Source organism: Chiloscyllium punctatum, chromosome 13 (assembly GCF_047496795.1).
Source record: "Chiloscyllium punctatum isolate Juve2018m chromosome 13, sChiPun1.3, whole genome shotgun sequence".
Classification (NCBI taxonomy): Eukaryota; Metazoa; Chordata; class Chondrichthyes; order Orectolobiformes; family Hemiscylliidae; genus Chiloscyllium; species Chiloscyllium punctatum.
This window is the reverse complement of record NC_092751.1, coordinates 88,065,372-88,081,834: the sequence shown is the minus strand read 5'-3', so window position 1 is coordinate 88,081,834 and position 16,463 is coordinate 88,065,372. Positions and strand designations below refer to the sequence as shown.

The 16,463-nt window shown below is 37.7% G+C and overlaps 1 protein-coding gene across 5 annotated transcripts in view; it reads right to left on the bottom strand.

Moving 5' to 3' along the window:
* LOC140484620 (AP2-associated protein kinase 1-like) overlaps positions 1–16,463 on the bottom strand; it is a 99,198-nt gene that overhangs the window by 25,896 nt on the left and 56,839 nt on the right. For all 5 annotated transcript variants that reach the window (XM_072583138.1, XM_072583139.1, XM_072583140.1 and 2 more), the window contains exons 13-15: positions 6,046–6,269; positions 2,210–2,367; positions 1,466–1,582 (exon numbers count right to left, since the gene is read on the bottom strand). In XM_072583138.1, the coding sequence (XP_072439239.1) occupies positions 1,466–1,582; positions 2,210–2,367; positions 6,046–6,269 (499 nt within the window). The remainder of the gene's footprint in view (positions 1–1,465; positions 1,583–2,209; positions 2,368–6,045; positions 6,270–16,463) is intronic.

Here is a 16,463-nt window from a genome sequence, read left to right as displayed (position 1 = left end):
AGTCCACTATCACCCTGATTCACATTGGCTTGAGTTTTGCAAGGACTCCTTGATGCTAAATTTGGTCAAAGCTCCCTTGTGGGAGTTCAGCTGTCTGGTCCTTGTTTGAAACAAGCCTACAAAGGAGTTGAGTTATCTGGCAGAACACAAACTCAGTATCAGCAAGCAGGTTATTACTAAGCAAGTGCTGCTTGACAGCACTATTAATGACATCTTCTATCACTTTTCTGATTATCCGAGAGTGGAATGATGGGGCAATAAGTGGCTGGTTTGGATTTGTACTATTTTTTGTATACAGGACATACCTGGGCAATTTTTCACATTGCCAGTTAGATGCCAGTGTTGTAACAGACTGAAACAGCTTGACACAGCAAGCTCTGATGCACAAACCTTCAGTACCATTACCAGAATACTGTCAGTTCCCACAGTCTTTTGAATTGGCATGTGTAATGTGTGGGATCTCTGGAAGAGGTGAAGATGGATCATCTACTTAAACACTTCTGTCTGAAGTGTTCCCACTACAAGAGGCAGACTGTGCTCAAAGCATTCTTTTTAAAATCTGGTCAGGCAGCACTGGAATAAAATTATGGTGTTTTTAATTATAACTTGATTATTATATTGAAATACTCTCAGCAACTCTTTTCCCCTATGTATTATAACACTAATTCCAGATAACATAATTATATGCAAAATAAAAGTAAAATACTGCTAGAAATCTAAAAGATACAAAAAGTACTAAGAAAAACTCAGTTCTGGCACCAAGTGTGGAGACAGAAGTGGTTAATATGGCTTTTCATTTATACACCCACCCACACATACATATACCTGTCTTACTAGCTCAACAATTACACTCACCTTTTACATTTTGCACAAGATTACACATAAGAGAAGCTCTTAAAGTATGCTTTTCAAAGTAAATAAAAATTACTAGGGCAGATTTCAAAACAGAAGAGTTAATTGTATGAAACTTGCTCTTCTACTCTGCCCTCATTCATTAGGATAATCCTCAAGAAACCAAAATACTAAGGCTCATTATTTATTCATCCTTACCAGGGAAGTCAGGTAGTGGTACATGTATAAAAGGATCAGAAATAGCAGCTGATGAGCTAGATTCTAGAAAGGAAGCTTCCATAGATATCTTAGCTTCTTACAAATGTAAAAGAAGAATAGTTGGAAGAAAGAAAATAGTATGAGAAAGTAGTAGAAATAATTTCATCCATACTAATAATAAGCAAGCTGTATATTAGTGATTAAATTAAAAGAATAAGCCAAATTATAAAGAGGTTTTGCTTGCATCAATTAATGAACTTATATTGTGGACTCCCTTAATTTTTTTCTATCGAATAGATTCTGTTTTATTGAATACTGATAATTCACAACAATGTTAAGTGTTGTATTAAATGGCTGTCAGGTAAATACAGATTTGTAATCAATCATGATAGATTACACAAATCCTAATACAAACCTGCTCCAGATACAAAAGGTGAAGCCCCAAATAAATCTGTTTGGGGTGGAGTCATGCTGGGATGAAGTTCTGGAAGTAAATTTTCAGTGGGCATTTTCTCCAGTTCTGCAGTTTTATCTGCCAGAATAGTTTAAAGAAAACAATTACTTAACAGGGAATCAACTTCAATTTTTTTTCTAAGAGAAGAGAGTAGTGAGGTATTTCAGTGAATTTATTGGTAGCATCTGCTCAGTAATCATTAACCATTCCCTATTCCCATCACATTGCTAACTTAATTGAATCTCAACTTATGCAGCATATGCAGGTTTACATTAGCAACTTAGAATTTGCTGGTTTAACAATAACTTATTGATAGCTTCTCCAAATTGAGTATAGACATGCACTTTTCAGTGACACTTTCCAGGCTTGATCATCAAAGGTTGCCTTAGCAACAAGAATAAACCTAAATAAACCTATCATACTCTGAACGGTCAGTATATCAAATCTTTTTCAACTGTGACAAATCTCTAAACAAGGGCAATAAACTCCACAGCTTTGTTCAGTGTGGACAAGTTACAGTATGAATGAACCCCATGCTTAATGCCCGATTACATCCAAATACATTGCTACTCTTGGTAACTAACCCTATGAATTGCATATGCTTAATCCAAGTAGCATTCAGAGGACAAGGAACAGTGTCATATGGAACTACTTATGAGAAGGTGTGCTCTGCTCACTTTCTTCATAAATGCTCAAAACACTCACCATTTCGAAGCTCAGCAAACTCTTTATCTAAAAGGTCTTCGACTGTTAACTTGGAAAAATTGTCATCTCCGAAAGGATTCCAAACCGAGAGATCTGGTGGATTGTAAATGTTCTGCTCAGAGGCTTTGGGCGATCCTGCAGGACTTGTAGAAGCTGACCTAAATTAGAATTGGTCAGAAATAAAATATTTGAAACAGCAGACAGAATCAAAGTATATCTTACAAATGGAGATAAGTTGCAGAATAGAGAAAAATTTCACTAAAAGTTGGAAGATGGTTAAAGAGGCACAGTCCCAGAAAGTCAGCAGAATCATAGGCATCATCCAAAGCAATCTGACTTCTAAATCATTGCCACGTGAAGCTAGAAAAAATTTCTATTTCCAGAATATTCAAGATAGTCTAAACTGGTCTTACTCCACAAGGAACAAAATAACAATGTGTAACAAAATTGCAGCTTTCCCACTTAAGGTCTGTATGAGTAGGAGCCTTTTTAAAATCTAAATACAGATAACAAAGAGCAGGAGTATGCTATTAAGTTCCTTGAACTTGCTCCGTTATTCAATAAGATCCAATTGTAACTTCAAATCCTCTTTCCTGCCTACCTCCTCTTTGCTTAACAAAAATCTAACTCTGAATAAAAAAATTCCAAGATCTATGTGACCATTTTCAGAAAAAAGTTAAAAGACACTCAAAGCTCAGAAAAAATCTGGCTAATCTCAGTTTTAAATGGGTGACCCCGATTCTTAAACAGCGGCCCATAATTCTGGATTCCCCACAAGAGGAAATATCCTCTCCACTTCTACCCTATAAAGACCTCTCAGATATATGGTTTCAATCAAATCACCCCTTTCTCTTAAATGCCAGCAGATACATGCTTCACCTTTCCAAACATTTTTCACAAGACAACACACTCATTCCAGATACTAACCTTCCCAGAACTGCTTCCAACATTTTTACAACAAGGTGACCAATACTGCACACACTGTTGTAATCTCACTTATATCCTGAATAACAGTAGCATAACACTCCCTTTGCAATAAATAACATTCCAACAGTTTTCCCAATTAGGAAATTGCAAATTTCATATTTCCACAAACTTAAACCTACATAGAGTCCTACGATATGGAAACAGGCCCTACGGCCCAAAGTGGTCCATGCCAATCAACATGTCCATCTACGCTCACCCCATTTCCCTGCACGTAGCCCATATTCTTCTAATCCTTTCCTATCCAAATGTTTAGCCAAGTGCCTTTTAAATGTTGTTAATACACCCTCCTCAACCATTTCCACTGGCAGCTCATTCCATATGTGTACCACCCTCTATGTAACAAAAGTTGCTCCTCAGGTTCCCTTTTATTCTTTCCCCATTAACCTTAAACTGATGCCCTCTAGTCCTCGATTCCCCAAACATGGGAAAAAGACTGAGTGGATACATCCTATCCATGCCTCATGATCTTCTACACCTTTATAAGGACCGTCAGTTTCCTATGCTCTTAAAAAGTACTGGCTTGTCCACCCTCTCCCTGGCAACATCCTTGTAAATTTCTTCTGCACTCTTTCCAGTTTAATAACATCCTTCCTATGGCAAAGCGACCAAAACTAAACACAATACTCCAAATGTGACCTCATCAATGTCCTGTAAAACTTCATCATAATTCCCCAACTTCTTTACTCAGTGCCCTGGCTGATGATGGCCAGTATGCCAAAAGCCTTCTTCAATGCCCTGTCTACCTGTGACTCCACTTTCAAAGAACTGTGAACCTGAACTCCAAAATCCTTCTGTTGCATTACACACCTTTTAAGGCTCTACCATTCACCATTAAACTCCAACCACAATTTGACTTTCCAAAATGCAAGACCTCATACTTATCTTTATTATACACCATTTGCCATTTCTCAGCCCACTTCCCCAGCTGATCAAGGTCCTGCTGCAAGTTTTGATAACCTTCCTCACTGACACAATACTACTTATTTTAGTGTCATCTGCAAACTTACAATCATGCTTTGTACATTCTCATCCAAATAATTATTTTTCAAATTAATGGACTGTCCCAAAATCTAGGGATCTTTGGAAAATTGAAACTAATGCATTCACTATCTCTTAAGATCCTAGGATGAAGTCCTAGGATGTGGCAACTTGTTAACCTGCAGCTCCAACATATACTCACTACCACTTTCTGGTGACTGCAATTTTTCCTCCGTTCTCCCTCCCTTCCATTTCTTGATTTATTGCTGCTTTTGTGATGTTACTTGTATCGTCTATTGTGAAGACTGATGCAAAATGTCTGAATTAATTTGTCATTTGCTTATTCCTTTATCATTAATTCTCCAGTCTCACTTTGTATAAGATCAATGCTCAACTTGTTAAATACTCTTAGTATCCATTGCTGACTAGTTTGCTTTCATATTCAATTTTTCCCTCCTTATTACATTTTTGACCATTTTTAAAATATCCTTCCCAAAATTTTTTTTTTAAATTCACAGATCCCATCTATCTTCCATTAAACTGAATGTAAAATTCAAACCATATTATAGTCACCATTATGGTGAGTCTTCACGATAAGAACATTAATTAATCAATCCCATCTTGTTGCATAACACCAGGTTTAGTATAGCCTACAGTCTAGTCGATTCCAGAACATGATGTTCTATGAATTTATCCTGAAAACATTCCATGAAGTTAACTAGGCTATCTTTCAATGACTGCAATCTTTAGATTACTTACAGCGTGGAAACAGGCCATTCGGCCCAACAAGTCCACACCAACCCTCTGAAGAGCAACCCACCCAGACCCATTCCCTTACATTTACCCCTTCACCTAACACTACGGGAAATTTAGCATAGCCAATTCACCTAACCTGCACATCTTTGGACTGTGGGAGGAAACTGGAGCACTCAGAGGAAAACCCACGCAGACACGGGGAGATTATGCAAACTCCACACAGACAGTTTACCTGAGGCGGGAATTGAACCCGGGTCTCTGGCGCTGTGAGGCAGCAGTGCTAACCACTGTGCCACCATCTTTGTCCATCTGACTTTACCAGATGAAATGTAAATCAAACTCTTGCATTATCATCAGCATGCCTTTCTGCCAAGGTCTTATTACTTCCTCCTTCATTCTCCACTTTACAGTAGTTACTATTTGGGGGCAGGGCGGGGTGGGGGTGCTGTACATTGCGCCCACAAGTGGCTTCATGTCTTTATCAACCCACATTTCTACTGTTTCCATATCATTGCTGTTGAAAATTTGGTCAACTATTATGCTAAAACCATAATTAACTAACAGAGTCTCCCCTTCACTTTTTCAATCCTAGCTATCCTTCTTAATTATCCTGTACCCTTCAAGAGTCAGATCCCAATTGATTTCCCATCAGTATAGATCCCATATTCCGTAGTACTTGCATCAGCAGCCCATGATCGGGAACCAATTCTGCAACACTGGTTTTTGGGTCATTTCCCTAATTTGATTTTCCACTTGCCAATTTGCACCTGGCTCAGGTAATAATCCAGGCATTTTGCACACTGAAATCATACTTCTTAAATTGGTGCCTACCTCCTTCTACCATCTCCTTCCTATGTTAGTACCTACATGGACAACTTGATCCTCCCTTCTCTCAGTACAAGTTATGATGGTAGAAAAATAGAAGAACAGACTATGGAGAAAAATGGCATTTTCTTGTATGCCAGCTTCTGCAATGGAAAATTAAGTGTCCATTATTTAACTGTAAAATGGTTTTGGAATGGGCAATTTTAAACAGGAAGTAATAATCCTTCCTTCCTATTCAGTAAAATGTCAAAGTGCTACCTCACTCAGTAACTATGTTGTGTTGGACTCACTTTGATTTATAAAGATTCGCTTCTGCAGCAGCTGCTGCCAGTTGTTGAGAGGAACGACTGGCAGGGACTCCAAACATACTACTGAATGGGACATCACTGACGATTCTCCGGTGGCCTGCCCGCTGCATCTTTGGTGAAGATGGTGGTGTTAGTGATAATAGCTTGGCTGTTTGTTGGGATTGGGGCTGAACTTGTTGAGCTTGAAGCTTTTGCTGCATATGTGCCTGTAATTGTACAAAAATAATTATATTTTGTGTGCATTCATTTTCACTGGCTCAATTTATTTGTATACAAGTGAAGGAAACCTAAATGCAGAAGGTGAGGAGGAGGAGTCAGTTCTGGTTGGGTGATACCACCACCTGAATCTTAAATCTAGCTGAGGGATTCTATAGATAGACAGTAAATAACAAGTTGAACATTAGAATTCACATGTTCTAGTTTCTCTTAAGAAATCTACTTTCTAAAAGAAAACTGAACTTCATTTTCAATCTTTGACGTTAAACAGTTTTGCACTCACACCATTACATAGACAGATGACTTACAAACCAGACAAAAGGACTACACAAAACAAAGAACAGAATTTCACACTATGGAATAGCAAAAAAGAAATTTAAAGATGTAAATGTCTTATACTTCATTGTGTTATATATAAATTTGATTAGTTCTGTGGAAAACCACTTCCTGCACTCTATTCCAAAATCTTCATTTATTCACTTAACAAGTTATGAAATGGTAACAAGTTTTGCTTTACAATAATTACCAGGAGACAAAAGCTGCTGGTGAACATTGAGATATAACTCAAGGCAATGTTTAGGCCAGGCTACCATTTGTTATCTGAAGAGCCATTTTAAAATAATTTACCCATAATAAAAATCTACCGAGGGGTACATGATTAGAAGAAATGTAACCAGCATTTATAAACAAAATATTTGGCAAATTGCCAAAGGTCTCTGACAGAATGTATAATTCATATATAAAAAAGATTCATACACTGAATTTATGCATCCATGTAAAAACAAATTTAAGTTGACCCACTTCTCAAAAAACTATTTTGTCAGGAAAGTCATCTTTCAAACTAGTTTGAAGTTCACTTCAATTAATTTTAGCTATTGCTACTCAAGTTTCAAAAAAAATATCTCAAATAGCATAAATGTCAGTTATATTTTGGTCAAAAATCATAAAACTTGCTCCTTAAACCAAAACATTATATTTAGTATTGATGCAGTCAAACTACTTGGACAGGTTTGCTTACAGCATAATTATAATTTTTATTGTTAAGATATTTGGAAAGCAGCACAATTAGACTTTTGTCCCACCATAAAAACTCATTATTTTCTTTGCTGTTTTTTCCAGGCTTTTTCATGTTAATGAGATCCAACCAGAAAAAGTTGGGAGCCACAAGTGAGATGCTGAAAGTCATGGTTGTGGATATGTTTGCTGAGCGGGAAAGATGATTTGCATTTGTTTCACCCCCTCTAGCTGACATCTGCAGTGCTTTGGAGCACCCTCTGAAGCGCTGTGATACTCTCTCTTCTGGAATTTATTTCTGGAATTAATATATTCAGGAATTTGTTCTTGCTGCTTCTGGTTGTTTGTTGCAGTGGCCGGTATGTTGGGTCTAGCTATGTGTGTGTCTGCTGATTGCGTCTGTGGATGAGTGCCATGTCTCTAGACATTCTTTGGTTGTCCTACGATCATTGTGTTGTCCCAGTACTTTTTAAGCTACTAGGGTTAGCTGGTCATGGTGTTTAATGGCTAGTGTCCATGGATGTGGATTGTTAGTTGTCTGCCTGTTTGTCCTATATAGTGTTTCATGCAGCCTTTGCATGGAATCTTGCAAATTACATTTGCCTTGCACATGACAGGTATAGGGTCTTTTGTTCTGGTGAGTTGTTATCGGAGCGTGGCTGTTGGTTCCAAGACCAACATGATAGAGTTTTTATATGATAGAGTGGTTTGCGTGTTGGGTCATGGTATGTCCTCGTTGCATTGTTTGTCTTTCAGCTTCTCATGTGTTTGGGTGGTTGCTGTTGTCGTTCAGGATCTGGTCTGTGTGTGTGGCTTTTCTGTACACTCTTGTGGTGCATCCACCATTCTGTGTTCTTTCTAGCATCATATCCAGGAACAGGAGTTGATTGTTCGTTTCCTCCTCTCTCATAAATCTGATACTTGTGAGCACGGTGTTGATAATCCGGTGCATGGTCTCAATTTCTGTTCTCTTAATAATTAGAAAAGTGTCATCCACATAGCTGATCCAGAGTTTGTGTTGGATTTGTGGGAGGGCTGTTTGTTCCAGTCTTTGCATCACTGCTTCTGCAATGAGCCCAGCGATGGGTAAGCCCAAATATATGAACAGATCAATGGGACACTTGGTTGGTAAATGTGAAGTGTGTTGTCAAGCACAGGTCTGGTGGTTTAAGTATGCAGTCCTTATCGATAGGCTCCTTGTTATGTTAAGTGTTCTGTTTGGCCAGGAGGTTGGCTATTGTCTCTCTGGCTAGAGTTCTGTCAATTGAAGTGAACAGTGCTGTTATATTGAATGAGAGCATTGCTTCATCCTTGTCTATGTTTATATTCACGTGTTGAAAGGTCATGTGACTCCAAAAGACAAAAGGTTGCAGGTCACTGGTTGAGGCTTTATATCTTTTATAACTTCATACAAAATAAATGTAAAAACCACTTTCTTGATATGATAACATCTCACATTGCAACTCCTTGAAGTTACTCTCAAGGAGCAACAAGCCATGTATTGAAAAGTACAAAATGTTATCCTAAAATTACCCTGGAGAAATTATGGTTTTCAAGCAAATAACCTAGGTAGGAGTTAACTACTAAAACAGTGGAAGGAATTCAAATTCTCTAAATTGCATTACAATTCGGTTTTTTTTTGTAATATTATTTTAATATCAAATGACCTTTATGCATTGATCTTGAAGTCCATCAAAATATTTACATTCAAAGCGGGGTTGTAAACCTTTAGGTGATCTGGAAGCATTTTGCAGATTAAATTAGTAGAAGATGACAAATAATCATATGATCCTCCACCACAAGTAGTGACCATTGCACAGTCAAATTGTTGGAATGCAGACTTTAAAAATATTTTAAGAAAATAAGATTGTAGTACGTTGACAGTATAAACTCATGATCCATTTTAAATTTGACAAAACATTCTAAAATTTAAATTTGTTTCTTTGTAAAATTTTAACATTAGATCATACACATTTTTAGGTTTTGTAATTCAGTACAGGACTACTTGGGAATCAAAACATGCAGCAACAAAAATCCATTAATGTAATGGACAATTACATAAACTGCAGCATAAAAGGTACTTCTGAATCGCACACGTTTTCAATGAATGCCTTATTTAAATTGTGTTAGTGTTGTTATGGTGCATGGGCAGTGAAAATTAAAATAAAAACTTCAAATCTGATCATTGTTTATATCATTGTTTCTGTACATACAATGAACAAGTTGTCAATGAAATCCATGCAAGAGTGTTGTGCAACATTTCAAATTAACCAAGAGAGTGTGTTGGAAGGTGTTCACTTCAAATTTTAATTGTAAATGCTGCGAAGGAAAAACTAAGTAATTGTTGCAAATCTCCTGATGACGGGTTTTCAATTTGTCATCAGAAGGAGGGTTTAAAAACCTTAAAGAATGGAAGGATGACAAAGGGTTTAATTAATTTATATTAGCTCGGTTAGCAGAATGATTAAATGACAAGTGTACTGGAATTAGTGTGTTAAATTAGGACAACTGGGATATCACCAAAGTTCAACCCTTGCAAACAGAAAAGCATTCATGTATAGTAATAGTCACACTAAGAATTGTTAAGCTTTCATCTAAGGTTAAAACTAACACTGATAATAAAGATCAGAAACAAAATACTAATTTTAAAAGCAAAAAAGGAGCCAAAAAATCTTGAGAATGGAAAAAAAGCTAAAGATCAGAGAGGACAACAACTTTATAACTGGCAAGTGCGTGTTTCAGGTCAACAGCTTTTTGCTTTTACAGTAAACTATATTGCATTTGTTACCACTGGAGGGAACTATTACACAAATTATCTAGCAGCACGTTTATACTGTCAAGATATTGCTCGAATACATAGAAACACATTGCTTGGTCAGCACATTGAATATAGGAGTTGGGACATCATATTGTGGTTGGACGGGACACTGGTTAGACCACTTTGGAATACTGCATTCAATTCTAGTTTCTGATATAGGAAAAATGTTGTGAAACTTGAAAGGGTTCAGAAAACATTTACGAGGAGGTTGCCAGGGTTGGAGGGTTTGAGCTTTAGGGAGAGGCTGAGTAGGCTGGAGCTATTTTTTCTGTGGCATCGGAGCTGAGAGGTGACCGTAGAGGTTTATAAAACCATGGGGAGCACTAAAAGGGCAACAGTAAAGGTCTTTTCCCAGGTGTTAGGGGAGTCCAAAACTAGATGGCATGGATTTAAGGTGAGGTTGGAAAAATTTAAAAAGGGATCTAAGGGGCAACTTTCTCCCCCTTAGCTTTCATCTGTGGGTGATCTGTGTACGGAATGACCTGCCAGAGGAAGTCATGGCGGCTGGTATAATTACAATATTTAAAAGGCATATGAATGGGCCAAATACTGGCAAATAGGACTGGATAAATATAAGACATTTGGTTGGCATGGAAGAGTTGGATCAAAGTGTATGTTTCCTTGCTATACATCTCTATGACTCTAAATGCAAAACTACAAAATTATTGTAATCATTTGTAATTTGGCAAAGACCAATCTTATTTTTCTTCATTTTGGATTATATACCAAAACTCAAAGACCATGGAAGGAAATGTTGCGCTTTTAAAGGCGAGCTGCTAGAATTCGTGAGTTCTGTTTACACTGTTGCTTCGTTCAAGATGGTTAAGATGCTATAATATCATGGGGTTGTGTGCACAAAGTAAGCTTTACCCAGAGCCAGACTGCAGATTGGTTTGTGTAATCAGACCAGTTGTGGAGGCCAGGAATGACAGTATGACAGCTCCTTTTGATTGGCTTCTGGGCAGAAGCCAAAGTTGAGAATAAAATACAAAGGCAAGGATGCTCCAGACTGCTTCATTCTCTGTTGCAGTGGAGGTTATTGACAAAGCAACTGATGACATTTAGGCAGAAGACATTTCTCTGAGAAACACCTGCAGAGATGTTCTGAAACTGAGATGGTATGCTTTGGAATGTAGGAATGTGCACCCCACCTCCTCCCTATCCAAATGATAAAAGCTTGAGTAACTTTGCATAGTTGCTTCAATTTAACTTGGAAGATAGCTAACACTTCTCATCCACTATTTGATTATAGGCAACAGCTTAGAGCAGTGACTGAAAAACTGAACAGTTAGTGTGCCAAATGCATATGCCTGCAGTGAAGAACCAAAAAAATCGCAAAGAATGAGAATCTCAGAGATCAAAGAACTTGGCAAAGCAGAAGGATGCCTCATTGAATCCTGTGAAACAGTGCTATTGAATTGTATTTCCCCAGTAATTTTTTCTCCATCTATGTTCATTTGTTCCACTGTCTATCTGTGTGTGTGTAGAGGTTTAAGAACAGATTAGTGTTTCAGCTAGTATATTGATAGATTTGTTTGCCTTTGATTAAAATTGATTTATTTGTAATAAATAATATTTACAGAAACCTGTTTAGTATCTTCTACTATCCTGAGCATAATATACAAGAAAATGGAGGACTTTCAGTCATTTGACTAAATCTTTAAATTTTCTGATGACTTCTAGAGTATTGGGACTTGACTATCAACGCACTTTCCCCAATAATTCATAACAATAGATACTACAGAAGAAAAGGGGATGCTAATTGCTTGAAAGTCAACAGAGTGGCCAAATCATTACCAAGGAGAGATCAACAGAAGAGTACTGGGTCTCTACATTTTTGGAAAAAGGTGCAAAGCTGGAAAATACAACTTTCATTTGTAGAAAATGGATTCCTGAACACAAATGCTAATAATTATAAATAAGTTGTACTAAAAGTGCGTATGATTATCTTAAATTGGTTTTTAGTTTAAATAAAAGTACACAATTAGGATAGTTCAGAAAGTGCTGCCCAATTGTGGAATCACATTTGACAGCAGGAGTTTTGATTTCAGTTTCGTACACTTGGGTTAATCAAGTATGGTTCTAACAAACATCCTACCACTTTGTTGGGCAATTCTGCGCAATCCACTGTAATTCATGTAATGTCAGGCATGTAGACCATACATCCCAGACTGGCTAATGAATCGAAAATATGCTCTTCCGGTTGTTTGTAATACACATTATCTAACCAGGTTACATTGTAAACCACAAAATAAAACGTTGACTATTAAATATGACTTTGTGATTGGGCAGCACTTGAACAATTCCAAGTGCACAAGTAACCGCATTAACAACTACTTTAAAGGTAGTCAGTCAAGTTGACTTAGACTTGCCAAAATAAGATACCTTTATACACAGGACTAAACAAAAGGAAGTGCACAATGAATCTGGTAAACGTTAGCATTCTACCAAACAAAATTACTGTAGAAGGCAAAACAAAAACAGAAAATGCTAGAAATCCTCAGGTCCAAGCAGCATCTGTGGAGAGAAAAAGTATGTTTAAGGTTTCAAGTTGCTGCTCTTTCTGATAAAAGTCATCAACCCAAAATATCAGTTACAATACTACTCCATGACACCAGCATTTCATTAAATCAAAGTGACCACAGAAAGTTACTCAAGCTTCATAACTTGAATAGGGAGGAGTGTGGTGCCCATTCCCCCATTTCAAAGCATATCATCTCAGTAGAAGTATCCTCTGCCTAGACATCACGAGCTACTTCATCTATAATACATTGGGCTGATAAGTGGAAAGTATATCTACACCGTACAAGTGCTAGCCAATGACCACCTCTAACAAAAGATAATCTATCCAGCACCCTTGACATTCAAAAGGTATTACTACCACAATCTCCTATGATCAACATATTGGGGATTACCAGTGACCAGAAATGAATGAGCTAGCCATATAAATACTGTGACTGCAAGAGCTAGTTAGACTCTGGGAATCCTGTGTCGAATGTATGGTGCTGGAAAAGCTCAGGTCAGGCAGCATCCGAGGAGCAGGAGAATCAACATTTCGAGCATAAGCCCTTCATCAGGAATTCTGTAGCAAGTAAGTCACCTCCTGACTCACCAAAGCCTGCCCACCATCTACAAGGTACAAGTTAGGAGTGCGATGAAATATTCCCCACTTGCCTGGCTGAGTGCAGCTCCAACATTACTCAAGAGGCTTCATACCATCCAGGACAAAGCAGCCTGCTTGTCTGGTACCACATCCACAATCATTCACTCTCTCTACCATCCACACTCAGTGGCAGTGCTATGTGCCATCTACAAAATGCACGCAAATATTCACCAAGGGTCCTTAGACAACAGCTTCTAAAACCCACCATGTAGAAGGGCAAGGGTAGCAGACACATGGGACACCACCATCTGCAAGTCCCCCTCCAAGTCAATCACACCACCTTCATTTGGAAATATATTGATATTCCTTCAGTGCCACTGAGTCAGAATCCTGAAAAATCCCTAGCCTTAAATGGATCATAAGGTTTCAAGAAGGCAGTTCACCACCTTCTCAATGGCAACTAGGAATGAACAATAAATAATACTAACTACCAACATGCACATTCCATGAATACATTTTTAAGAAACTTTGTATGAGTAAGTAGCACCAACTTAATCAAGTATGAAGTGAGTGATGCAATCACAGACTTATTTGAGTCTTCAGACAGCTCAGAAGTCTTCAGACAGCTAACATACTAATTGCTAAGCATCACAGAATTGAGCTGATCAGGTAGGTATCCCATCTCCTTCTCAAACCACAGCAGTCAACCACTCCCCAAACACACAACCCTCAATCTGCTTTTTTGCTAACCACCACCCCATTCCACCATCACCTTTCTTCTATATGTGGTCTTCTCCCAATTCACTGCTCAATCCCCCTGTAATTTACCTGCTTAAATTTTCTAAGATCTGCACTCATGATTCCCAACTACTATGTCTCAAAGTGTTTTACAGTCAATGAAGTAATTTTAAGTGTTGTAACATCAGAAACGTAGCAGCAAATATGTACAACAAGCTTCCTCAAATAACAATGTAATTATGACCAGATAGCAAGTGTTCTGTGGTGCTAAATTTGAACCTGGATACCAAGACTACTACTCTTGCAGTATTTGAAATACTTCCAGAGAAGCTTTTACATCCACCCATTTGGCAGATGGGCTCAGTTTATCATTTCATCAAAAGACAACAAAGCAGCACTCGCTCAATACTGTTCTGAAAGTCAGTAGAAACATTTGTGCTCGTAACATGGGATGGGACTTGAACTTAAAATCTTGTGAATCAGCAACAATGGTGATACATACTGAGCCATATTTGACACTTGGCCCTGATAAGTAGCCCTAAAACAAACGTACAAGTAACACTGAGACTTTGATAATAGTGCCTTATTCATTCTCACCCTTTACATCTTTGATACGATCAGTTACAGCATTCTTAATAAATGCATGTCTTTACACCTACTGAGTGGTATTGACCTCAGTCAATTTCACCCATTAATATGGAAGCATTGACAAAAGACCTTCAGTGATACTTTCTACTGAAGTCCCTATCCCCACACCATTACCTCAAATAATCTATCTATCCTTTATCTTCAACCTCAAAAGTCCCTGAACATTTCCTAATTCACAAGCTATTGTTTTGAGGTTGAAAGCGTGTATTCTACCTTTAAAGAGAGAGTGAATGCTGTTCTGCACAGATAGCTTATAAGAGCAGTCTCAGTGTACTGGAAAATGAAAATTTGGCTGTGAAATAGATACCAGAGTTGTGGCTGGATTAAAAAATTGTGCAGTATATCTGGTAGTGATCTTTAGCGAATTATGGAAAGATCATATGGTACAGTTGGCAGAGCTCTTTGAATGATTACGAGAAGCAAAATTTAAAAGAAACTTAAAGAAAACAGAATTTGCGACGGCACAGGTGACGTTCTTGGGCCATAACATCAGTCATGGAAGGTTGACCCCCTCAAGGAATGCAAAGACAAAGGCCATCGAGGAATTGCCACGACCAACCTCGAAGAGGTGCTTCGATGTTTGGGGCTGAGCAGATTCTACGAGAAGTTTGTTTCAAACTTCAGCAGCATGGTGGTACACTAACAGATTTACTAAATAAAAATACAAAATTTCAATGGACAGAACAATGCCAGGAGGCATTTGAGAACATAAAAATACAAAATTTCAATGGACAGAACAATGCCAGGAGGCATTTGAGAACATAAAAGGAGTAGTAACCGCTACACCACATTTGAAACCCTTCAAAGTTGCAATTGATGCTAACAATATAGGAATTGGAGCTATGCTGCTACAGGATGTTGTTGGTGGAACTGTACGGCCAACTGGCTACTTTTCAAAGAAGCTCAACACCCATAAGAGAAACTACTCTACTATCGAAAAATTACTGAGTTTGGTCCTGGCCATATAACAGTTTAATGTTTAAGTGATGAATAACGTGTCGAAGACAGTTGTGTACACAGACAACAATCCTCTTATATTCTTGGAATGACTTAAAGACAAAAATATGAGAGTATTTCATTGGAGTCTTATGCTATAGATTTTGATTTACAAATTGCACATGTTGCGGGTCGTAAAATTGTGGTAGCAGATGCATGATCATGGATTTAAAGGAGAAAGTATAGATAAGATTGAACAGATTCCAATGTTATATATGCGTGTAGAAATTAATGTGAACTTTAATTAATGACCTGTGCATTTCACTGTAATGGAATTAAGAATTAGAAAAAAAGAAGCCATCTTTTCATTATGATGGTTCATTCTTTTTTTCCAAGGGAGAGGGGTTATGGAGTTGAAGGCATGTACTCTACCTTTAAGCCAGAGTGAATGTTGTTCTGCACAGAGAGCTTACGAAGGACAGTCTCAGAGTGTACTGGAAAATTAAAAATATGTAACATTTGGCTGTGAAATAGACACCGGAGTTAGTTGCTGTTTTGACCATTCAACTTTAACCAATCAGTTTAAATTGCACCCCAGAATACTTAAATTCAAACTTGTTTGGGTTTTTTGTTTTGCCAATATCGAACCAATGAGACAATCCAATGTTGGGGATATTAAAAAAATGCAGGCATTTTGAAAATCAGACAGAGCAACTCCTATCGAGAGAGACCCAAGACACTGAAACACTCTCTACCAAGGCTATCTTTTTATATGAAACATCTTCACAGTAAAAAGAAAGAAGACAACCCAGGGAGATCTTCAGCCAGAAGACAGACACCGAAGATGACAGCTGCTGTATGGTATTGAAATTAAGTTGCTGTAATTTTAGTAAGTGTTTTACTGGTACAGCATATTGTTATAGAGTT